General features: G+C 50.5%; 3 protein-coding genes across 4 annotated transcripts in view; 1 reads left to right on the top strand and 2 right to left on the bottom strand.

Moving 5' to 3' along the window:
• PPP1R37 (protein phosphatase 1 regulatory subunit 37) overlaps nt 1-1833 on the bottom strand; it is a 37125-nt gene extending 35292 nt beyond the window's left edge. The window contains 2 exon segments of the mRNA XM_059872479.1: nt 1333-1349; nt 1556-1833. Coding sequence (XP_059728462.1) covers nt 1333-1349; nt 1556-1715 — 177 coding nt within the window. The 5' untranslated portion in view covers nt 1716-1833.
• A 406-nt stretch (nt 1834-2239) lies between these two features.
• On the top strand, nt 2240-6150 carry GEMIN7 (gem nuclear organelle associated protein 7). Of its 2 annotated transcripts, none has more exons than XM_059872443.1 (3): nt 2240-2400; nt 3817-4114; nt 5998-6150. In XM_059872443.1, exons 2-3 carry the CDS (start codon nt 3824-3826, stop codon nt 6085-6087), a joined length of 381 nt encoding a protein of 126 aa, XP_059728426.1. In that variant the 5' UTR covers nt 2240-2400; nt 3817-3823; the 3' UTR covers nt 6088-6150. The 2 variants fall into 2 exon arrangements, with proteins under 2 accessions (XP_059728426.1, XP_059728428.1); XM_059872445.1 differs by having other exon boundaries at nt 2298-2431.
• A 1364-nt stretch (nt 6151-7514) lies between these two features.
• Nucleotides 7515-23817, bottom strand: part of CLASRP (CLK4 associating serine/arginine rich protein) — a 33047-nt gene continuing 16744 nt past the window's right edge. The window contains exons 13-18 of the mRNA XM_059872477.1: nt 21157-21496; nt 16426-16484; nt 15024-15070; nt 13493-13575; nt 10560-10584; nt 7515-7592 (exon numbers count right to left, since the gene is read on the bottom strand). Coding sequence (XP_059728460.1) covers nt 7550-7592; nt 10560-10584; nt 13493-13575; nt 15024-15070; nt 16426-16484; nt 21157-21496 — 597 coding nt within the window. The 3' untranslated portion in view covers nt 7515-7549. The remainder of the gene's footprint in view (nt 7593-10559; nt 10585-13492; nt 13576-15023; nt 15071-16425; nt 16485-21156; nt 21497-23817) is intronic.

Here is a 23817-nt window from a genome sequence, read left to right as displayed (position 1 = left end):
TTTTTCAAACCGATTTTTGGGGTATTATTTGGACTTTTTCAAACCATTTTTGGGGTATTATTGGGTCTGTTTTCAGGCTGGTTTGGGGGAGGTTTGGGGTATTATTTGGGCTGTTTTCAACCATTTTTGGGGTATTATTCGGACTTTTTCAAACCATTTTTGGGGTATTATTGGGGCTGTTTTCAGGCTGGTTTTGGGAGGTTTGGGGTATTCTTGGGGCTGTTTTCAAACCGATTTTTGGGGTATTATTTGGATTTTTTCAAACCATTTTTGGGGTATTATTTGGGGCTGTTTTCTGGCTGGTTTGGGGGTATTATTGGGGCTGTTTTCAAGCCGGTTTTTGGGGTATTATTTGGGACTATTTTCAGGCTTTTTGGGCCATTCTGGGGCTGCTCCCAAGGCGCTTCCAGCTCCCCCATCCTTCCCTCCCTCAGCCGCCTTTCCCCGTCCCCCGCTGTCCCCTCACGGTCCCCCCACGATCCCCCCACGAGCCCCCCACGGTCCCCTCACGATCCCCCCGCTGTCCCTTCCCGATCCCCTCACGATTCCCCACGGTCCCCCCACGATCCCCTCACGATTCCCTCACGGCCCCGCTGTCCCTTCACGATCCCCCCACGGTCCCCGCTGTCCCTTCCCGGTCCCCTCACGATCCCTCACGATCCCCGCTGTCTTCTCACGATCCCCCCACGGTCCCCTCACGATCCCCCACGGTCCCCTCACAATCCCCGCTGTCCCCTCACGATCCCCGCTGTCCCTTCCCGGTCCCCTCACGATCCCCGCTGTCCCCTCACGATCCCCGCTGTCCCTTCCCGGTCCCCTCACGATCCCCGCTGTCCCTTCCCGGTCCCCTCACGATCCCCTCACGATCCCCTCACGGTCCCCGCTGTCCCTTCCTGGTCCCCTCACGATCCCCTCACGATCCCCGCTGTCCCCTCACGATCCCCTCACGGTCCCCTCACGATCCCCTCACGGTCCCCTCACGATCCCCCCACGGTCCCCTCACGGTCCCCGCTGTCCCTTCCCGATCCCCTCACGATCCCCTCACGATCTCCCCACGGTACCCTCACGATCCCCCCACGATCCCCTCACGGTCCCCGCTGTCCCCTCACGATCCCCACGGTCCCCTCACGGTCCCCCCACGATCCCCTCACGATCCCAGCTGTCCCCTCACGGTCCCCTCACGGTCCCCTCACGATCCCCCCACGATCCCTTCCCGATCCCCTCACGATCCCCTCACGATCCCCCCACGGTCCCCTCACGATCCCCCCACGGTCCCCTCACGGTCCCCGCTGTCCCTTCCCGGTCCCCTCACGATCCCCGCTGTCTTCTCACGATCCCCCCACGGTCCCCTGACGAATCCCCTCACGGTCCCCTCACGGTCCCCTCACGATCCCCTCACGATCCCCCACGGTCCCCTCACGATCCCCGCTGTCCCCTCACGATCCCCCCACGGTCCCCCCACGATCCCCTCACGGTCCCCGCTGTCCCTTCCCGATTCCCTCACGGTCCCCGCTGTCCCTTCCCGGTCCCTCCCCGGTCTCCCCGGTCCCCTCACCGTGTCTCCAGGGGTCCTTGGGCTCCACAGCCCCGGACACGATGTCCTCATCCGAGGGGAACGTGACCCGCTTGGCCCCGGGCCTCCCCCGCCCGTCCCCCGGTGAGGCCTCGGCGGCCGCCGGGGCCGCGTCCCCCGCCGCGGGCTCGGCCTCGTCCATGGCGGAGCTCTCGGTGCTTCAGGGCCGCCCGGGGGGCATCGCTCGCGGCCTCGGGGGCCGCCCCGCAGCGAGGGAGGCCCCGGCAGCGGCAGCGGCACCGGCAGCGGCACCGAGCGGAGCCGCCGCCGCCGCAACGGCCCCGCGCCACGGCCGCAACGGCCGCACTTTCGCCACGGCCGCCGGGGGAGATCCCGCCGCGAGCGGGGCTGCGCGAAAAATCACCGAGGGGCGAAAAGGGAGGGGAACGGGGCGAGGGAGGGGATGGCGGGGCAAGAACGGGGACAGCGGGAGGAGGAGGCGGCGCGCCCGGCTCGGCCGTCGTGGCGAATCTGCGGCGGCGAATGCGCGGCGGGGTGAGGGGCGGCAGATTCGGCACGGAGCGGGAATTTGGGGGAATTTGGGTCATTTTGGGGGATTTGGGGGAATTTGGGGAAGTCTGGGAGAGAGGGAGAGAGGGAAAGGGGGAAGGGAGCGGTGAGGGGGCTCCGGTGGCAGCGGTGAGGGGGAGAGGTCTCCGGGGGGCGGCGGTGGCGAATCGGCGGAGCGGCGGCAGCGCTGGGCCGGGGACCCGCGTGGGGAGCGGACCGGGACCGGGACCGAGAACGGAACCGGGACTGGGACCGGGAACGGGAGCGAGAACGGAACCGGGATTGGGACCGGGAACGGGAGCGAGAATCCCACACGGGTACGGGACCGGGAACGGGAATCCCACATGGGTACGGGACCGGAACCGAGACCGGGATTGGGGCCGGGACCGGGGCCGGGAATTCCACACGGGTTCGGGGCTGGAAACGGGACCGGGACCGGGATCGGGATCCAGATCGGGACAGAGAAACCCACTCGGGGGGATTAGGACCGGACTGGGATTGGGAACGAGACCGGGATAGAGAAACCCACTCGGGACTGGGACCGGAACCGGGAGCCCCACTCGAACCGGGTACGGTACCGGGATCGGGACATCTGCAGGACCAGAAACGGGACCGGGAACTCCTCTGGGGACTGGGAAAGGGACCAGGAATCCCACCCGGAACCGGGAACGGGATCGGGAATCCCACCTGGGACCGGGAATTCCACCCGGGAGATCCAAATGGGATCGGGACCGGGAATTCCACACGGGATCTGCATCGGGACCGGGAATCCCAGCCGGGATCGAGACCGGGACCGGGAATGGGAAAGGGACCGGGAATTCCGCTCAGGATCTGGAATCCCAGCCGGGATCGAGACCGGGACCGGGAATGGGAAAAGCACCGGGAATTCCACTCGGGATCTGCATCGGGACCGGGAATCCCAGCCGGGAACGGGACCGGGACCGAGAATTCCACACGGGACCGGGAATTCCACTCGGGATTTGCATCAGGAACGGGAATCCCACCCGGGACCGGGAATGGGAAAGGGACCGGGAATTTCGCTCAGGATCTGGATCGGGAATCCCAGCCGGGATCGAGACCGGGACCGGGAATGGGAAAGGGACCGGGAATGGGAAAGGGACCGGGAATTCCGCTCGGGATTTGCATCAGGAACGGGAATCCCACCCGGGATCGAGACCGGGACCGGGAATTCCACTCGGGATTTGCATCGGGAACGGGAATCCCACCCGGGATCGAGACCGGGACCGGGAATGGGAAAGGGACCGGGAATTTCGCTCAGGATCTGGATCGGGAATCCCACCCGGGATCGAGACCGGGACCGGGAATGGGAAAGGGACCGGGAATTCCACTCGGGATTTGCATCGGGAACGGGAATCCCAGCCGGGATCGAGACCGGGACCGGGAATGGGAAAGGGACCGGGAATTTCGCTCAGGATCTGGATCGGGAATCCCACCCGGGATCGAGACCGGGACCGGGAATGGGAAAGGGACCGGGAATTCCACTCAGGATTTGCATCGGGAACGGGAATCCCACCCGGGAACGGGACCGGGACCGGGAATTCCACTCGGGATTTGCATCGGGAACGGGAATCCCACCCGGGATCGAGACCGGGAATTTCGCTCGGGATTTGCATCGGGACCGGGAATCCCAGCCGGGACCGGGACCCCCTTGGAATTCTCACCCTCTCTTTCCCCCATTTTTCTCCCTTTTTTCCCCTCATTTCCCTTTCCAGCCGCTCCATGGCCGATCCCATCCCGGTTCCCGTGGGGATCCTGCGCCTCCCGCGGGGCCCCGACAGCTCCGGCAGCCGCGGCTTCTCCAGGCACCGGGACCCGGACGATTCCCGGGACAATTCCCGGGACGATTCCCGGGACCCCGCCGCGGTGCAGAGCGCCCGGGCCGCGCTCCGGGAGCGATTCCTGCGGCTCCTGGGCCGGGCCCGGGGGAAGCGGGCGCGGTTCTGCCTCTGGAACGGGCTCCGGCTGCTCGCCGACTTCGGCGCCGCCGATGTGCACTCCGGCGCTTTCCAGGTCAGCCCCGATCTCTCCACCTTTTTTCCCCTTTTCCCCCTCCTTTTCCACCTCTTTTCCCTTTTTCCCGGCTTTCCCCCCGGTTTTCCCTTTTTTCCGGGCTTTCTCCCCCTTTTTTCCCCCTTTTTTCCCCCTTTTTTCCCGCCTTTATTTCCCATTTTCCCGCCTTTTTCCTGGGTTTTCCCCTTTTTCCTGTTTCTTTTCTCCTTTTTCTGGTCGTTTCCCCATTTTTTCCTGACATTGCCCCCCTTTTTTCCTGACTTTCACCCCTTTTTCTCTCTGCTGGACAACCTCGGGGCCGCCGAGCTTCCCAGGTCAGCCCCATTCCCGGACCTTTCCCACCTTTCCTCCATTTTTTTCTGGCTTTATCCCCGTTTTTTTCCTGGCTTTATTCCCATTTCCCCACCTTTTTCTCTTGGCTTTATTCCTCTTTTTTTTCCCCTGACTTTATTCCCTTTCCCCCCCCATTTCCCCTATTTTTCCTGGCCTTATTCCCATTTTTTCCCTTCTCCCCCTGGCCTTATTCCCATTTTTTCCCCTTTTTCCTGGCTTTATTCCCATTTCCCCCCCTTTTTTCCTGGATTTATTCCTGTTTTTTCCCGACTTTATTTCATCCCCCCCCCCCCCCTTTTTTTTCCTAGCTTTATTCCAGTCTTTATTCCTGTTTTTTCCTGCCTTTATTCCCATTTTCCCCCTTTTTTCTGACCTCTTCCAGATTTTTTTCCAGCTTTATTCCCATTCTTTTCTGCCTTCTCCCCACTTTCCCCTTTTTTTGGCTTCCCCCCCCCCTTTCCCCCCTTGTTTCTGGCTTTATTCTCAATTTTCCACTTTTTTTATCATCTTTTCCCCCTTGATTTCCCATTTCCCCCTTACTTTTCTGACCTTTTCCCCTTTTTTCTGGTTTTTCCCTGGAATTTCCCCATTTTCCCTGACTTTTCCCTGGAATTTCCCCATTTTTCCCTGGAATTTCCCCATTTTCCCCCTTTTTCCCTGGAATTTCCCCATTTTCCCTGACTTTTCCCTGGAATTTCCCCATTTTCCTTGACTTTTCCCTGGAATTTCCCCATTTTCCCTGACTTTTCCCCCTTTTTCCCTGGAATTTCCCCATTTTCCCTGACTTTTCCCTGGATTTTCCCCATTTTTCCCTGGATTTTCCCCATTTTTCCTGACTTTTCCGCTGGAATTTCCCCATTTTCCCTGACTTTTTCCCTGGAATTTCCCCATTTTCCCTGACTTTTCCCATTTTTCCCTGGATTTTCCCCATTTTCCCTGACTTTTTATCTGGAATTTCCCCATTTTCCCTGGAATTTCCCCCTTTTCCCCTGGATTTTCCCCATTTTCCCCGACTTTTTCCCTGGAATTTCCCCCTTTTCCCTGGAATTTCCCCTTTTTCCCTGGAATTTCCCCATTTTCCCTGACTTTTTCCCTGGAATTTCCCCATTTTCCCTGACTTTTTCCCTGGAATTTCCCCATTTTCCCTGACTTTTCCCCCTTTTTCCCTGGAATTTCCCCATTTTTCCCTGACTTTTCCCTGGATTTTCCCCATTTTACCCTGGATTTCCCCCATTTTTTCTGACTTTTTCCCTGGAATTTCCCCATTTTCCCTGACTTTTCCCTGGATTTTCCCCATTTTTCCCTGGATTTTCCCTGGAATTTCCCCATTTTTCCCTGGATTTTCCCCTTTTTCCCTGGAATTTCCCCTTTTTTTTTTTTTCCCCTGGAATTTCCCCATTTTCCCTGACTTTTCCCTGGAATTTCCCCATTTTCCCTGACTTTTTCCCCTTTTTCCCTGGAATTTCCCCATTTTCCCCGACTTTTCCCTGGAATTTCCCCCTTTTCCCCTGGAATTTCCCCATTTTCCCTGGAATTTCCCCTTTTTCCAGGTGGATTCTCTGCTGACCCCGCTGGGAATTCAGGCCTCGGCTCTGCTGCGCTCTGGGGACGTTCTGGAATTTTCCTTCCCTCTGGAATAACCCCTGGAAATTCCTGCAATCGCCCCCCCGGGGAATAAATCCATTTTTCCTGCTTTTTCCACACCTTTCTTCTGCCTTTTTTTGGCTTTTCCCTGGAATTTTCCCCTTTTTTCCAAACTTTTCCCCATTTTTCCTGCTTTTCCCCCATTTTCCCCTCCTTTTTTCCAGTTTTTCCCCATTTTTTCCTGGCTTTTTTTCCCTTTCTTTCCATCATTTTTTCCCAATTTTCCCAGCTTTTCCCCATCATTTTTTCCCAAGTTTTCCCCATCATTTTTTCCCCATTTTTTTCCTGCTTTTCCCCCATTTCCCCATCATTTCCCCCAATTTTTTCCTGGTTCTTTCCCCCCATTTTTCCTGCTTTTTTCCCAATTTTTTCCTGGTTCTTTCCCCCCATTTTTCCTGCTTTTTTCCCAATTTTTTCCTGGCTCTTTTCCCCCATTTTTCCTGCTTTTCCTTCTTTTTTCTGGATTTCCCCCCTTTTCCCATCATTTTCCTCAAATTTCTCCCCCTTTTTTCCACTTTTTTTCCTTTTTTTTCCATTTTTTTCCCTTTTTTTCCTTTTTTTCCCATTTTTTTCCCTTTTTTTCCATTTTTTCCCTTTTTTTTCAAATTTTTCCCCCTTTTTTCCATTTTTTTTTCCATTTTTTCCCCTTTTTCCCTTTTTTTTCCATTTTTTCCCCTTTTTTCCTTTTTTTTCCCATTTTTTCCCTTTTTTCCATTTTTTCCCTTTTTTTCCATTTTTTTTTCCTTTTTTTTTCAAATTTTTCCCCCTTTTTTCCATTTTTTTCCCTTTTTTTTCCATTTTTTTTCCTTTTTTTTCCATTTTCCCCCCTTTTTTTCCATTTTTTTCCCTTTTTTTCCATTTTTCCTTTTTTTTCCCATTTTTTCCCTTTTTTCCCATTTTTTCCCTTTTTGTTCAAATTTTTCCCCCTTTTTTCCATTTTTTTCCATTTTTCCCATTTTCTTCCCTTTTTTCCATTTTTTCCCTTTTTTTCCCATTTTTTTTCCTTTTGTTTCCATTTTTCCCCCTTTTTTTCCATTTTTCCCCCTTTTTTCCATTTTTTTCCCTTTTTTTTCCATTTTTTTTCCTTTTTTTCCATTTTTTTTCTTTTTTTCCTTTTTTTTCCCCCTTTTTTCCATTTTTTTCCATTTTTTTTCCTTTTTTTTTCCATTTTTTCCCCTTTTTTCCATTCTTTCCCTTTTTTTTCAAATTTTTCCCCCTTTTTTCCATTTTTTCCCTTTTTTTCCATTTTTTTTCCCTTTTTTTCCATTTTTTCCCCCTTTTTTCCATTTTTTTTCCTTTTTTTTCCATTTTTTTTCCTTTTTTTTCCATTTTTTCCCATTTTTTTCCCTTTTTTTCCCATTTTTTCCCCTTTTTCCCCCATTTCCCCCCCGTTTCCAGCAGGCACTGCCAATTCCAGGGGGGATTTGGGCTTTTCCAGGGATTTATTGGCTCCGTCCCTCAGTGCCGGTAGTGGGGGCTCCGCGAGTGCGACCGAGAGTGCCTGGGGAGAAATGGGGGGGAAATGGGGAAAAACGGGAAAAATTGGGGGGAAATGGGGAAAAATGGGAAAAATTGGGGGGAAATGGGGAAATATGGGGGGGAAAATGGGGAATAAATGGGGAATAATGGGGGGAAAATGGGGAAGAAATGGGGAAAAATGGGAAAAATTGGGGAAATATGGGGGGAAATGGGGAAATATGGGGGGAAAATGGGGAATAAATGGGGAAAAAATGGGGGGAAATGGGGAAAAATGGGAAAAATTGGGGGAAATGGGGAAAAATTGGGGGGAAATGGGGGGGAAATGGGGAAATATGGGGGGAAATGGGGGGGAAATGGGGAAAAAATGGGAAAATATGGGGAAAAAATGGGGGGAAAATGGGGAAAATGGGAAAAATTGGGGAAATATGGGGGGAAATGGGGAAAATTGGGGGAAAATGGGGTGGAAAATGGGGAAAAAATGGGGGGAATGGGGAAAAATGGGAAAAATTGGGGAAAATGGGGAAAAATTGGGGAAAAATGGGGGAAAATGGGGGGAAAATGGGGAAAATACAGGGGGAAAATGGGGAAAAATGGGGGGAAAATGGGAAAAATGGGGGAGAAATGGGGAAAATTGGGAAAAATGGGGAAAATGGGGGGGAAAATGGGGAGGAAATGGGGAAATATGGGGGGAAATGGGGGGGAAATGGGGAAAAAATGGGAAAATATGGGGAAAAAATGGGGGGAAAATGGGGAAAAACGGGAAAAATTGGGGAAAATGGGGAAAAATTGGGGGGAAACGGGAAAAATGGGGGGGAAAATGGGGAAATATGGGGGGAAATGGGGGGGAAATGGGGAATAATGGGGAATAAATGGGAAAATATGGGGAAAAAATGGGGGGAAAATGGGGGGAAATGGGGAATAAATGGGGAAAAATGGGGAAAATATGGGGGGAAAATGGGAAAAATGGGGGGGAAAGGGGGGAAAAAAGGGGGAAAATTGGGGGGGAAATGGGGGAAAATGGGGGGAAAGGGGAAAATGGGGAAAAATTGGGGAAATATGGGGGAAAATGGGGAATAAATGGGGGGAAAATGGGGGAAAATGGGGAAAATTGGGAAAAATTGGGGGGAAAATGGGGAAATATGGGGGGGAAAATGGGGAGGAAATGGGGAAAAATGGGGGGAAAATGGGGGGAAATGGGGAAAATATGGGGGGGAAATGGGGAAAAATTTGGGAATAATGGGGGGAAAATGGGGGAGAAAATGGGGAAAAACGGGAAAAATTGGGGGGGAAATGGGGAAAAATTGGGGAATAATGGGGGAAAAATGGGGAAGAATGGGGAAAAAGGGAAAAATTGGGGAAATATGGGGGGAAAATGGGAAAATATGGGGAAAAATGGGGAGAAAATGGGAAAAATTTGGGGTAATGGGGAAAAATGGGGAAAATTGGGGGGAAATGGGGGGGAAATGGGGAATAAATGGGGAAAAATGGTGCAAGAATGGGAAAAATGGGGGGAAAATGGGAAAAAGATGGGGGGAAATGGGGGAAAATATGGGGAAAATGAGGGGGAATGGGGGAAAATGGGGAAAAAATGGGGAAAATGGGGAAAGGGGGGGAAATGGGGAAAAAAGAGGGAAAAAGGGGGGAAAATGGGGAAAAATGAGAGAAAAATGGGGGAAAATGGGGAAAAATGGGGAAAATGGGGGAAAAATGGGGGAAATGGCGGGAATAAATGGGGGGAAAAATTGGGGGAAATGGGAAAAATGGGGGAAAATGGGAAAAATGGGGAAGAAATGGGGAAAATGGGGGGGAATGGGGAAGAAAGGGGGGAAATGGGGGGAAACTGGGATTTCTGGGATCAGGGAAAATGGGCAAGTTGGGATTCCTGGGAGAATAGGAATGGTGAAATGTGGGATTCCTGGGAAAGTGGAAAAATGGGAAATTTGGGATTCCTGGGAAAAGGGGAATGGGAAATTTGGGATTCCTGGGAAAGTGGAAAAATGGGAAATTTGGGATTTCTGGGAAAACAGGAATGGGAAATTTGGGATTTCTGGGAAAAGGGGAATGGGAAATTTGGGATTTCTGGGAAACCAGGAAAGTTTGGATTCCTGGGAAAACGGGGAGATGGGAAAGTTGGGATCAGGGACAACGGGAAATTTGGGATCGCTGGGATCTGGGAATGGAGCAGGAGGAAATTTGGGATCTCTGGGATCTGGGAATGGAGCAGGAGGAAATTTGGGATCTCTGGGATCTGGGAATGGAGCAGGAGGAAATTTGGGATCTCTGGGATCTGGGAATGGAGCAGGAGGAAATTTGGGATCGCTGGGATCTGGGGATGGAACAGGAGGAAATTTGGGATCTCTGGGATCTGGGAATGGAACAGGAGGAAATTTGGGATCGCTGGGATCTGGGAATGGAACAGGAGGAAATTTGGGATCTCTGGGATCTGGGAATGGAACAGGAGGAAATTTGGGATCTCTGGGATCTGGGAATGGAACAGGAGGAAATTTGGGATCGCTGGGATCTGGGGATGGAGCAGGAGGAAATTTGGGATCTCTGGGATCTGGGAATGGAACAGGAGGAAATTTGGGATCGCTGGGATCTGGGAATGGAACAGGAGGAAATTTGGGATCGCTGGGATCTGGGAATGGAACAGGAGGAAATTTGGGATCTCTGGGATCTGGGGATGGAACAGGAGGAAATTTGGGATCTCTGGGATCTGGGAATGGAGCAGGAGGAAATTTGGGATCTCTGGGATCTGGGAATGGAACAGGAGGAAATTTGGGATCTCTGGGATCTGGGAATGGAACAGGAGGAAATTTGGGATCGCTGGGATCTGGGGATGGAACAGGAGGAAATTTGGGATCTCTGGGATCTGGGAATGGAACAGGAGGAAATTTGGGATCTCTGGGATCTGGGGACGGGGCTGGATGAACCCCAGGATCTCCGGGAATCCCAGGGATCCTGGAAATCCCGGGAATCGCGGCCGTACCTCCGGGAGGAGCTGTACTCCCGACCTGCCGGGAAAACACCAAAATTAATTCCCAAAATCCACTTTTTTCCCACTTTTTTCCCACTTTTTTCCCCCATTTTCCCACCCCAAAATTCCCTTTTCCCCCCCCATTTTTCCAGCCCCAAATTCCTTATTTTTCTCCCATTTTTTCCCTCATTTTTCCAGCCCCAAAATTCCTCCCCTCTGCCTCCCCCACCCCCCTGGAAAAGCGGGAATGATATTTCCAGGAATTTTGGGAATATTCCCAGGAATTTTGGGAATGGGACCCCTCCCTCAGAGCCCGGAGGAACATTTGGAATGTTGGGAATTTCAGGAATTTGGGGAATTTCTTGGGAATTGCCCAAAATTTTGGGAAGAGACCCCCCCCAGAAATCCATGGAAAAGCAGGAGCGGCTCCTGGAATGTTGGGAATTCCTTGGGAAGGGATTTTTGGGAATTTCCTGGGAATTGCCCAGAAGAATTTTGGGAAGGGACCCCCCCGCAGAGCCCCAGGGGAGGTCAGGAATGTCGGGAATTTCCTGGGAATTTCCTGGGAATTGCCCAGAATTTTGGGACCAGACCCTGAAGATCCCTGAGGAGTACTGGGAATGTTGGGAATGTCGGGAATTTCCTGGGAATTGCCCAGAATTTTGGGAACAGACCCCCCAGAGCCCCGGGGGAGGTTGGGAATGTTGGGAATTTCTTGGGAATTTCCTGGGAATTGCTCAGAATTTTGGGAACAGACCCTGAAGGATCCCTGAGGAGTACTGGGAATGTTGGGAATTTCCTGGGAATTTCCTGGGAATTGCCCAGAATTTTGGGAACAGACTCCCCAAAGATCCCTGGAAAAGCAGGAGCAGCTCCCGGATTTTTGGGAATTTCCTGGGAATTGCCGGGAATTTTGGGAAGGGACCCCCCAGAGCCCCGGGGGAGGTCGGCAATGTCGGGAATTTCCTGGGAATTTTCTGGGAACTGCTCAGAATTTTGGGAACAGACCCCAAAGATCCCTGGAAAAACAGGAGCGGCTCCCGGATTTTTGGGAATTTTGTGGGAATTGCCCGGAATTTTGGGAAGGGACCCCCCCAGAGCCCCAGGGGAGGTCGGGAATGTCGGGAATTTCCCGGGAATTTCCTGGGAATTGCCCAGAATTTTGGGAACAGACCCCGAAAATCCCTGGAAAAGCAAGAGCGGCTCCCGGATTTTTGGAATTTCCTGGGAATTGCCCGGAATTTTGGGAAGGGACCCCCCAGAGCCCCGGGGGAGGTCGGGAATGTCGGGAATTTCCTGGGAATTTTCTGGGAACTGCTCAGAATTTTGGGAACAGACCCCAAAGATCCCTGGAAAAACAGGAGCGGCTCCCGGATTTTTGGGAATTTTCTGGGAATTGCCCGGAATTTTGGGAAGGGACCCCCCCAGAGCCCCAGGGGAGGTCGGGAATGTCGGGAATTTCCCGGGAATTTCCTGGGAATTGCCCAGAATTTTGGGAACAGACCCCGAAAATCCCTGGAAAAGCAAGAGCGGCTCCCGGATTTTTGGAATTTCCTGGGAATTGCCCGGAATTTTGGGAAGGGACCCCCCAGAGCCCCGGGGGAGGTCGGGAATGTCGGGAATTTCCTGGGAATTTTCTGGGAACTGCTCAGAATTTTGGGAACAGACCCCAAAGATCCCTGGAAAAACAGGAGCGGCTCCCGGATTTTTGGGAATTTTCTGGGAATTGCCCGGAATTTTGGGAAGGGACCCCCCAGAGCCCCGGGGGAGGTCGGGAATGTCGGGAATTTCCTGGGAATTTTCTGGGAACTGCTCAGAATTTTGGGAACAGACCCCAAAGATCCCTGGAAAAACAGGAGCGGCTCCCGGATTTTTGGGAATTTTCTGGGAATTGCCCGGAATTTTGGGAAGGGACCCCCCCAGAGCCCCAGGGGAGGTCGGGAATGTCGGGAATTTCCCGGGAATTTCCTGGGAATTGCCCAGAATTTTGGGAACAGACCCCGAAAATCCCTGGAAAAGCAAGAGCGGCTCCCGGATTTTTGGAATTTCCTGGGAATTGCCCGGAATTTTGGGAAGGGACCCCCCAGAGCCCCAGGGGAGGTCGGGAATGTCGGGAATGTTGGGAATTTCCTGGGAATTTCCTGGGAATTGCTCAGAATTTTGGGACCAGACCCTGAAGATCCCTGAGGAATACTGGGAATGTCGGGAATTTCCTGGGAATTGCCCGGAATTTTGGGAACAGACCCTGAAGATCCCTGAGGAATACTGGGAATGTCGGGAATTTTCTGGGAATTTCCTGGGAATTTCTCAGAATTTTGGGAACAGACCCTGAAGGATCCCTGAGGAGTACTGGGAATGTCGGGAATTTCCTGGGAATTGCCCGGAATTTTGGGACCAGACCCTGAAGATCCCTGAAGAATACTGGGAATGTCGGGAATTTTCTGGGAATTTCCTGGGAATTTCCTGGGAATTGCTCAGAATTTTGGGACCACACCCTGAAGATCCCTGAGGAGTACTGGGAATGTCGGGAATTTCCTGGGAATTGCCCGGAATTTTGGGAACAGACCCTGAAGATCCCTGAGGAGTACTGGGAATGTCGGGAATTTCCTGGGAATTGCCCGGAATTTTGGGAACAGACCCTGAAGATCCCTGAGGAGTACTGGGAATGTCGGGAATTTCCTGGGAATTGCCCAGAATTTTGGGGAAGGGACCCATCAGAGCCCCGGGGGAGGTCGGGAATGTCGGGAATTTCCTGGGAATTTCCTGGGAACTGCCCAGAATTTTGGGAACAGACCCCAAAGACCCCTGGAAAAGCAGGAGCGGCTCCCAGATTTTTGGGAATTTCCTGGGAATTGCCCGGAATTTTGGGAAGGGACCCCCCATAGCCCCGGGGGAGGTCGGGAATGTCGGGAATTTGCTGGGAATTTGCTGGGAATGCTGCGGACCGTGGCGCGGGGAGGGGCTGCGGCTCTGGCGGCTGTACTGGCGCTCCCACTCCTCGCGCTCCTTCTCCCGCCGCTCGCGCTCCCTGCACGGACAGCGACGGGACAGGTGGGGAAAAATCCGGGAGAAACACCCGGAAAAACAGCGGGAAAGAGTGGGGAGGGGGGACGGGGAAATGGGAGAAATGGGGACAGGGGGAAGGGGAGAAATGGGGAGGGGGAAAGGGGAAATGGGAATGGGGAGGGGGAAATGGGGGAAATGGGAATGGGGAGGGGGAAAATGGGAATGGGGAAGGGGAAATGGGAGAAATGGGAATGGGAATGGGGAAAGGGGAAAAATGGGAGTGGGGAAAGGGGAGAAATGGGAGTGGGGAGGGGGAAATGGGAGAAATGGGAGTGGGGAGGGGGAAATGGGAGAAATGGGGAGGGGGAGGGGGAAAGGGGAATGGGGAGGGGGAAATGGGAAAAACAGGAATGGGGAAGGGGAAAGGGGGAAATGGGAGAAATGGGGAGGGGGAAATGGGAATGGGGAGGGGGAAATGGGAATGGGGAGGGGGAAACGGGAAAGACGGGAATGGGGAAGGGGAGGGGAAATGGGGGAAATGGGAATGGGGAGGGGGAAATGGGAATGGGAATGGGGAAAGGGGAAAAAGGGGAATGGGGAGGGGGAAAGGGGAGGGGGGAAATGGGAAAAACGGGAATGGGGAAGGGGAGGGGAAATGGGGGAAATGGGAATGGGGAGGGGGAAACGGGAAAGACGGGAATGGGGAAGGGGAGGGGAAATGGGGGAAATGGGAATGGGGAGGGGGAAATGGGAATGGGAATGGGGAAAGGGGAAAAAGGGGAATGGGGAGGGGGGAAAGGGGAGGGGGAAATGGGAAAAACGGGAATGGGGAAGGGGAGGGGAAATGGGGGAAATGGGAATGGGGAGGGGAAAATGGGAGAAATGGGAATGGGGAGGGGAAAAAACGGGGAAAACGGGATCAGGGACAGGGCAAAACGGGGAAAAATGGGAATGGGGACAGGGAAAACAGGAAAAATGGGATCAGGGACAGGGGAAATGGGAATGGGGAGGGGGAAAGGGGAAAAACGGGAATGGGGAGGGGAAAAAATGGGAATGGGGGGGGGAAATGGGAATGGGGAGGGGGAAATGGGAAAAATGGGGATGGGGAGGGGGAAATGGGAATGGGGAGGGGGAAATAGGAAAAATGGGGATGGGGAGGGGGAAATGGGAATGGGGACAGGGGAAATGGGGAAAATGGGAATGGGGAGGGGGAAAGGGGAATGGGGAGGGGGAAATGGGAAAAACAGGATCAGGGGCAGGGAAAATGGGATCAGGGACTGGAGTTGGGATCAGGGGTGGGAAATGGGATCAGGGATTGGAGATGGGATTTGGGATCGGGGATGGGATCAGGACTGGGATTTGGGATCAGGGATGGGATCAGGGATCAGGGACGGGATCAGGGCTGGGATTTGGGATCAGGGATGGGATCGGGGATGGGATCAGGACTGGGCAATGGGATTCAGGAGTTACTTCATGCGGATCTTGCGGGCCATGGCGCGCAGCTCGTCCTCGCGCTCCTGGGAGGGACAGGCGGACACACAGACAGTCAGACAGACAGTGGGACAGACAGACAGACAGACGGACACACAGACAGTGGGACAGACAGACAGACGGACACACAGACAGTCAGACAGACAGACAGACGGACAGACAGACGGACGGACAGACAGACAGACAGACAGTCGGACACACAGACAGTCAGACAGACAGTGGGACAGACAGACAGACGGACAGACAGTGGGACAGAGAGACAGACAGACAGACGGACAGACAGTCAGACAGACAGACAGTCGGACAGACAGACTGTCAGACAGACAGTGGGACAGACAGTGGGACAGACAGTGGGACAGACAGACAGACAGTCAGTGGGACAGACAGACAGTCAGACGGACAGACAGACAGACAGTGGGACAGACAGTCAGATGGACAGACAGTGGGACAGAGAGACAGACAGACAGACGGACAGTCAGTCAGACAGACAGACAGTCGGACAGACAGACAGATGGACACACAGACAGACAGTGGGACAGACAGACAGTCAGACAGTCGGACAGTCAGACAGACAGACGGACAGACAGTCAGACAGACGGTCAGACAGACAGACGGACAGTCAGACAGACAGACGGACAGACAGACTGACTGCAGCCCTGAGCCAGGCCTGCCTCTGCCCCTCCCACCCCATTTCTATCCCACCCCAATCCCATCCCTATCCCACCCCAATCCCATTTCCATCCCTATTTATACCATTTTACCCCATTTTATCCCACCCCAATCCCATTTTATCCCACCCCAATCCCATTTCTATCTCACCCCAATCCCATTTCTATCTCACCCCAATCCCATTTCTATCCCACCCCAATCCCATTTCTATCCCACCCCAATCCCATTTTATCCCATTTCCATCCCTATTAAATACCATTTTACCCCATTTCTATCCCACCCCAATCCCATTTTATCCCATTTAAATCCCTATTTATACCATTTTACCCCATTTCAATCCCAATTCAATCCCATTTTTATCCCAATTCAATCCCACTTTTACCCCATTTTTATCCTGGTTTTCTCCCATTTTTTAACCCATTTTTGTCCCATTTTTCTCCCATTTTCAACCAATTTTTCTCCCATTTTTAAACCCATTTTCCCCCCATTTTTCTCCCATTTTTCCCTTGTTTTTCTCCCATTTTTATCCCATTTTTCTCCCATTTTTAACCCATTTTCCCCCCATTTTTCCCCCATTTCTCCCATTTTTTCCCCATTTTTCCCCTGTTTTTCTCCCATTTTTTCCCCCTTTTTCCCCCCATTTTTCCCCCTTTTTCCCCCTTTTTAAACCCATTTTCCCCCCTTTTTCCCCTTTTCCCCCCTTTTTCCCCACCTGTCTCTCATGCTCCTGCTGCAGCATCTTCTCCTGCGCCGCCTTCTTGTCGGCCTTGACTGGGGATGGAGCAGGAGTTGGGAATTGGGGGAAATTGGGAAAATTTGGGGGGAAACCCGGGAATTTGGGGGGAAATCCGGGAATTTGGGGAATTTTGGGGAAAATTTGGGGGAATTCTGGGGAATTTTGGGGAATTTTTGGGAATTTTGGGGGAATTTTGGGGGAATTTTGGGGGAATTTTTGGGAATTTTGGGGAATTTGGGGAGGATTTTGGGGATCCCAGGAGATTGAGTGAGAATTCTGGGTGGATTTGGGGGAAAACTGGGGAATTTGGGGAATTTGAGGAGATTTTTTTGGGGAAAATTTGGGGGAATTCTGGGAAATTTGGGGATTTTTTGGGAATTTTGGGGGAATTTTTGGGAATTTTGGGGAATTTGGGGAGGATTTTGGGGATCCCAGGAGATTGAGTGGGAATTTTGGGAGGATTTGGGGGGATTTGGGGGGAATGCTGGGAGATTCAGGCGATCCTGGCTGGATTTTGGGGCGGATTTTGAGCAATTCCAGGTGGGATTTTGGGGGAATTTTGGGGGAATTTTGGAGAATTTTGGGGAATTTGGGGAAATTTTAGGGATCCCAGGAGATTTAGTGGGAATTTTGGGTGGATTTTGGGGAATTCTGGGAGATTCAGGCGATCCTGGCTGGATTTTGGGGCGGATTTTGAGCAATTCCAGGTGGGATTTTGGGGAATTTTGGGGGAAATTTTGGGAATTTTGAGGAATTTGGGGAGGATTTTGGGGATCCCAGGAGATTGAGTGGGAATTTTGGGTGGATTTGGGGGGATTTGGGGGAATTCTGGGAGATTCAGGCGATCCTGGCTGGATTTTGGGGCAGATTTTGAGCAATTCCAGGTGGGATTTTGGGGAATTTTGGGGGAAATTTTGGGAATTTTGGAGAATTTTGGGGAATTTGGGGAAATTTTAGGGATCCCAGGAGATTGAGTGGGAATTTTGGGTGGATTTGGGGGAAAACCCGGGAATTTGGGGAGAAATTTGGGAGATTTTTGGGGAAAATTTGGGGGAATTCTGGGGAATTTTGGGGAATTTGGGGGAATTTTGGGGGAATTTTGGGGATTTTGGGGGAATTTTGGGAATTTTGGGGAATTTGGGGAGGATTTGGGGGATCCCAGGAGATTGAGTGGGAATTTTGGGTGGATTTGGGGGAAAACTGGGGAATTTGGGGAATTTGAGGAGATTTTCGGGGAAAATTTGGGGGAATTCTGGGGAATTTTGGGGGAATTTTTGGGAATTTTGGGGGAATTTTTTGGGAATTTGGGGAGGATTTTGGGGATCCCAGGAGATTGAGTGGGAATTTTGGGTGGATTTCGGGGAAAACTGGGGAATTTGGGGAGAAATTTTGGAGATTGTTGGGGAAAATTTGGAGGAATTCTGGGGGAATTTTGGGGGAATTTTTGGGAATTTTAGGGATCCCAGGAGATTGAGTGGGAATTTTGGGTGGATTTGGGTGGATTTTGGGGAATTCTGGGAGATTCAGGCGATCCTGGCTGGATTTAGGGGCGGATTTTGAGCAATTCCAGCTGGGATTTTGGGGGAATTTTGGGGGAATTTTTGGGAATTTTGGGGGAATTTTGGGGGAATTTTGGGGGGAATTTTGGGGAATTTGGGGAGGATTTTGGGGAAATTGGGGAATTTGGGGAGAAATTTTGGAGATTTTTGGGGGAAATTTGGGGAAATTCTGGGGAATTTTGGGGGAATTTTTGGGAATTTTGGGGGAATTTTTGGGGGGATTTTTTGGAATTTTGGGGGAATTTGGGGAGGGTTTTGGGGATCCCAGGAGATTGAGTGGGAATTTTGGGTCGATTTGGGGGAAAACTGGGGAATTTGGGGAGAAATTTTGGAGATTTTTGGGGAAAATTTGGGGGAATTCTGGGGAATTTGGGGAGTTTTTGGGGAATTTTTGGGAATTTTGGGGAATTTTGGGGAATTTGGGGAGGATTTTGGGGATCCCAGGAGATTTAGTGGGAATTTTGGCTGGATTTGGGGGAAATTGGGGAATTTGGGAGATTTTGGGGAAAATTTGGGGGAATTCTGGGGAATTTTGGGGGAATTTTGGGGAATTTTGGGGGAATTTATGGGAATTTTGGGGGAATTTTTGGGAATTTTGGGGGAATTCTGGGGAATTTTTGGGAATTTTGGGAATTTGGGGAGGATTTTAGGGATCCCAAGACATTTAGTGGGAATTTTGGGTGGATTTGGGGGAAAAATGGGGAATTTGGGGAGAAATTTTGGATATTTTTCCGGAAAATTTGGGGGAATTCTGGGGAATTTTGGGGGAATTTTTTGGGAATTTTGGGGGAATTTTGGGAATTTTGGTGAATTTGGGAAAATTCTAGGGATCCCAGGAGATTTAGTGGGAATTTTGGGTGGATTTTGGAGGATTTTGGGGAATTCTGGGAGATTCAGGCGATCCTGGCTGGATTTTGGGGCGGATTTTGAGCAATTCCAGGTGGGATTTTGGGGGAATTTTGGGGAATTTTGGGGAATTTTGAGGAATTTTGGTGAATTTGGGGAGATTTTGGGGATAACAGGAGATTTAGTGGGAATTTTGGGTGGATTTGGGGGAATTTGGGGGAATTCTGGGAGATTCAGGCGATCCTGGCTGGATTTTGGGGCGGATTTTGAGCAATTCCAGGTGGGATTTTGGGGGAATTTTGGGGAATTTTGGGGAATTTTGAGGAATTTTGGTGAATTTGGGGAGATTTTGGGGATAACAGGAGATTTAGTGGGAATTTTGGGTGGATTTGGGGGAATTTGGGGGAATTCTGGGAGATTCAGGCGATCCTGGCTGGATTTTGGGGCGGATTTTGAGCAATTCCAGGTGGGATTTTGGGGAATTTTGGGGGAATTTTTGGGAATTTTGAGGAATTTTGGAGAATTTGGGGAGGATTTTGGGGATCCCAGGAGATTGAGTGGGAATTTTGGGTAGATTTGGGGAATTTGGGGGAATTCTGGGAGATTCAGGCGATCCTGGCTGGATTTAGGGGCGGATTTTGAGCAATTCCAGGTCGGATTTTGGGGAATTTTGGGGACAATTTTTGGGAATTTTGGGGAATTTGGGGAGATTTTAGAGATCCCAAGAGATTTAGTGGGAATTTTGGGTGGATTTGGGGGGATTTTGGGGAATTCTGGGAGATTCAGGGCGATCCTGGCTGGATTTTGGGGCGGATTTTGAGCAATTCCAGGTGGGATTTTGGGGGATTTTGGTGGAATTTTTTGGGAATTTTGGAGAATTTTTGGGAATTTTAGGGGATCCCAAGAGATTTAGTGGGAATTTTGGGTGGATTTGGGAGGATTTTGGGGAATTCTGGGAGATTCAGGCGATCCTGGCTGGATTTTGGGGCGGATTTTGAGCAATTCCAGGTGGGATTTTGGGGAATTTTGGGGGATTTTTTGGGGAATTTTGGGGGAATTTTGGTGAATTTGGGGAGATTTTGGGGATAACAGGAGATTTAGTGGGAATTTTGGGTGGATTTGGGGGGATTTTGGGGAATTCTGGGAGATTCAGGCAATCCTGGCTGGATTTTGGGGCGGATTTTGAGCAATTCCAGGTGGGATTTTGGGGAATTTTGGGGGAAATTTTTGGGAATTTTGGGAATTTTGGAGAATTTGGGAAAATTCTAGGGATCCCAGGAGATTTAGTGGGAATTTTGGGGGGATTTGGGGGGGTTTTGGGGAATTCTGGAGATTCAGGCGATCCTGGCTGGATTTTGGGGCAGATTTTGAGCAATTCCAGGTGGATTTTGGGGGAATTTTGGGGGAATTTTTGGGAATTTTGGAGAATTTGGGGAAATTTTAGGGATCCCAGGAGATTGAGTGGAATTTTGGGTGGATTTGGGGGGATTTGGGGGAATTCTGTGAGATTCAGTTGATCCTGGCTGGATTTTGGGGCGGATTTTGAGCAATTCCAGGTGGGATTTTGGGGAATTTTTGGGGAATTTTTGGGAATTTTGGGGAATTTTTGGGAATTTTAGGGATCCCAGGAGATTTAGTGGGAATTTTGGGGGGATTTGGGGGAATTCTGGGAGATTCAGGCGATCCTGGCTGGATTTTGGGGCAGATTTTGAGCAATTCCAGGTGGGATTTTGGGGAATTTTGGGGGAATTTTGGGGAATTTTGGGAGGATTTTGGGGATCCCAAGAGATTGAGTGGGAATTTTGGGTGGATTTGGGGGAATTCTGGGAGATTCAGGCGATCCTGGCTGGATTTTGTGGGCGGATTTTGAGCAATTCCAGGTGGGATTTTGGGGGAATTTTGGGGGAAATTTTTGGGAATTTTGAGGAATTTTTGGGAATTCTAGGGATCCCAGGAGATTTAGTGGGAATTTTGGGTGGATTTGGGGGGATTTTTGGGGAATTCGAGATTCAGGCGATCCTGGCTGGATTTTGGGGTGGATTTTGAGCAATTCCAGGTGGGATTTTGGGGAATTTTGGGAATTTTGAGGAATTTTGGAGAATTTGGGGAGATTTTAGGGATCCAGGAGATTTAGTGGGAATTTTGGGTGGATTTGGGAGGATTTTGGGGAATTCTGGGAGATTCAGGCGATCCTGGCTGGATTTTGGGGCGGATTTTGAGCAATTCCAGGTGGATTTTGGGGGAATTTTGGGGGGAATTTTTTGGGAATTTTGGGAATTTTGGGAATTCTGGGCACGCTCACACTGCCTGTTGAGAGCCTTCTGCATCCTGAGCCGCAGCTTCTCCTGCGGGGTCAGCTTGGGCTGCAAAAATGTGGGAATTTGGCTCAGGAGAAGGGGCTGGGATGGGGCTGGGGACCCCCAAACCCCCCCCCGAGCCCTTCCCAGCAACCCTGAGCCCATCCCGGGAATTTGGGGGGATTTGGGAGGGGAGCTGGGGGAGGGGAGGCTGGGGAAAATGGGGAAAATGGGAAAAATGGGAAAAAGCAGGAAAATCTGGGGAAAAAGCAGGAAAATCTGGGAAAAAAGCAGGAAAATCTGGGAAAAAAGCAGAAAAATCTGGGGGAAAAGCAGAAAAATCTGGGAAAAAAAACCCCCAAAAAAACTGGGAAAAAAGCAGGAAAATCTGGGAAAAACCCAAAAAAATCAGGGAAAAACCCAAAAAAATCAGGGAAAAAAGCAGAAAAATCTGGGAAAACCCCCAAAAAACTGGGAAAAAAGCAGAAAAATCTGGGAAAAACCAAAAAAATCTGGGAAAAAAGCAGAAAAATCTAGGGAAGAAAGCAGAAAAAATCTGGGAAATTTTAAGAAAATACAGGGAAAATCTGGGAAAAAATCCCAAAAATCTGGGGAAAAAAAACCCAAAAAATCTGGGGAAAAAAGCAGGAAAATCTGGGGAAAAAATCCCAAAAAATCTGGGGAAAAAGCAGAAAAATCTGGGGAAAACCCAAAAAATCTGGGAAAAAACCAGAAAAATCTGGGGGAAAACCCAAAAAATCTGGGGAAAAAGCAGAAAAATCTAGGGAAGAAAGCAGGAAAATCTGGGAAATTTTAGGAAAATACAGGGGAAAATCTGGGAAAAAATCCCAAAAATCTGGGGAAAAAGCAGGAAAATCTGGGGAAAAAATCTCGGAAAAAAGCAGAAAAATCTGGGAAAAACCCAAAAAAATCTGGGAAAAAAATAGAAAAATCTGGGAAAAAACCCAAAAAATCTGGGGAAAAAGCAGAAAAATCTGGGAAAAAAAACCCCAAAAAAATCTGGGAAAAAGCAGAAAAATCTGGGAGAAAAGCAGAAAAATCTGGGGAAAAGCAGGAAAATCTGGGGAAAAGCAGGAAAATCTGGGGAAAAAGCAGAAAAATCTGGGAAAAACCCAAAAAAATCAGGGAAAAAAGCAGAAAAATCTGGGAAAAAAAACCCAAAAAAAATCTGGGGAAAAAGCAGAAAAATCTGGGGAAAACCAAAAAAATCTGGGAAAAAAGTAGAAAAATCTAATGAAGAAAGCAGGAAAATCTGGGAAATTTTAAGAAAAAAATCTGGGAAAAAAATCCCAAAAATCTGGGAAAAAAACCCCAAAAAAAATCTGGGGAAAAAAGCAGGAAAATCTGGGGAAAAAATCCCAAAAATCTGGGAAAAAATTAGAAAAATCTGGGGAAAAAGCAGGAAAATCTGGGAAATTTTAAGAAAATACAGGGAAAATCATCTGGGAAAAATCCCCCAAAAATCTGGGAAAAAAACTCCAAAAATCTGGGGAAAAAAGCCAAAAAATCTGGGAAAGAAACCCCAAAAATCTGGGAAAAAAACAGAAAAATCTGGGGAAAAGCAGGAAAATCTGGGAAAATTTAGGAAAGTGTGGGAAAGTCTAGGAAAATCTGGGAAAAATGGGAAAAGACCAAGAAAATTTTGGGAAAAATATGGTCAAATGTAAGAAAATATGGGGGAAACCAGAAAAAAACTGGGAAAATCTGGGAGAATCTTAGAAAAATCTTGGAAAATCCAAGAAAAGAGGGGGAAAATCAGGGAAAAATCAGGAAAATTTGAGAAAATCTTGGAATAGCTGGGGAAAATCTGAGAAAAATTAAGAAATTCCAGGAAAATCTGTGGGAAATCTGGGGAAATCCAAGAAAATCTGGGGGAAATTGGGGAAAAATTTGGGAAAATCTGGGAAAATTGGGGAAAATCTGTGGGAAATCTGGGAAATCCAAGAAAATTTGGGGAAAATTGGGGAAAATTGGGGAAAATCTGGGGAAATCCAGGAAAGGATTCCCACCCCCCCCACCCCCCCCCCCCCAAATCCTGGATTTTTTTCCCCCAAATCCCCCAAAATCCCGGAAAAATCCCCCAAAATCCCCGGAAAAATCCCCCAAAATCCCCGGAAAATTCTCCCCTCCCTGGTGGATCCCAGGGGATCTCTGGATTCCCTGGATCCCTGTGGGATTCCCTGATCCCTTTGGGATCCCAATCCCTGGGGGATTCCCTGGATCCCTTTAGGATCCCCCAGATCCCTTTAGGAGTCCCCGATCCCCACAGGATCCCCATGACACCCCCAGATCCCCTCAGGATTCCCTGATCCCTGAGGGATTCCCTGGATCCCCATGACACCCCCAGCTCCCCTCAGGATTCCCTGTCCCTGAGGGATTCCTGGATCCCCATGGCACCCCCAGATCCCTTCAGGATTCCCCTGATCCCTGAGGGATTCCCTGGATCCCCGTGGCACCCCCCAGATCCCCTCAGGATTCCCCTGATCCCTGTGGGATTCCCAGGCCCCTCTGGCACCCCCAGATCCCTTCAGGATTCCCTGATCCCTGTGGGATTCCCTGATCCCCGTGGCACCCCCAGATCCCTTCAGGATTCCCCTGATCCCTGTGGGATTCCCAGCCCCCCTGGCACCCCCAGATCCCTTTAA

This window comes from Haemorhous mexicanus, chromosome 36, assembly GCF_027477595.1.
Source record: "Haemorhous mexicanus isolate bHaeMex1 chromosome 36, bHaeMex1.pri, whole genome shotgun sequence".
NCBI lineage: Eukaryota > Metazoa > Chordata > Aves > Passeriformes > Fringillidae > Haemorhous > Haemorhous mexicanus.
This window is presented reverse-complemented; position numbering and strand designations above follow the sequence as displayed.

Excerpts from the sequence above, each read along its gene's own strand:
- GEMIN7 (XM_059872443.1), top strand. The coding sequence starts at position 3,824 with ATGGCCGATCCCATCCCGGTTCCCGTGGGGATCCTGCGCCTCCCGCGG. Across the intron at positions 4,115-5,997 it reads TGCACTCCGGCGCTTTCCAG|GTGGATTCTCTGCTGACCCC; the intron begins GTCAGCCCCGAT and ends CCCTTTTTCCAG.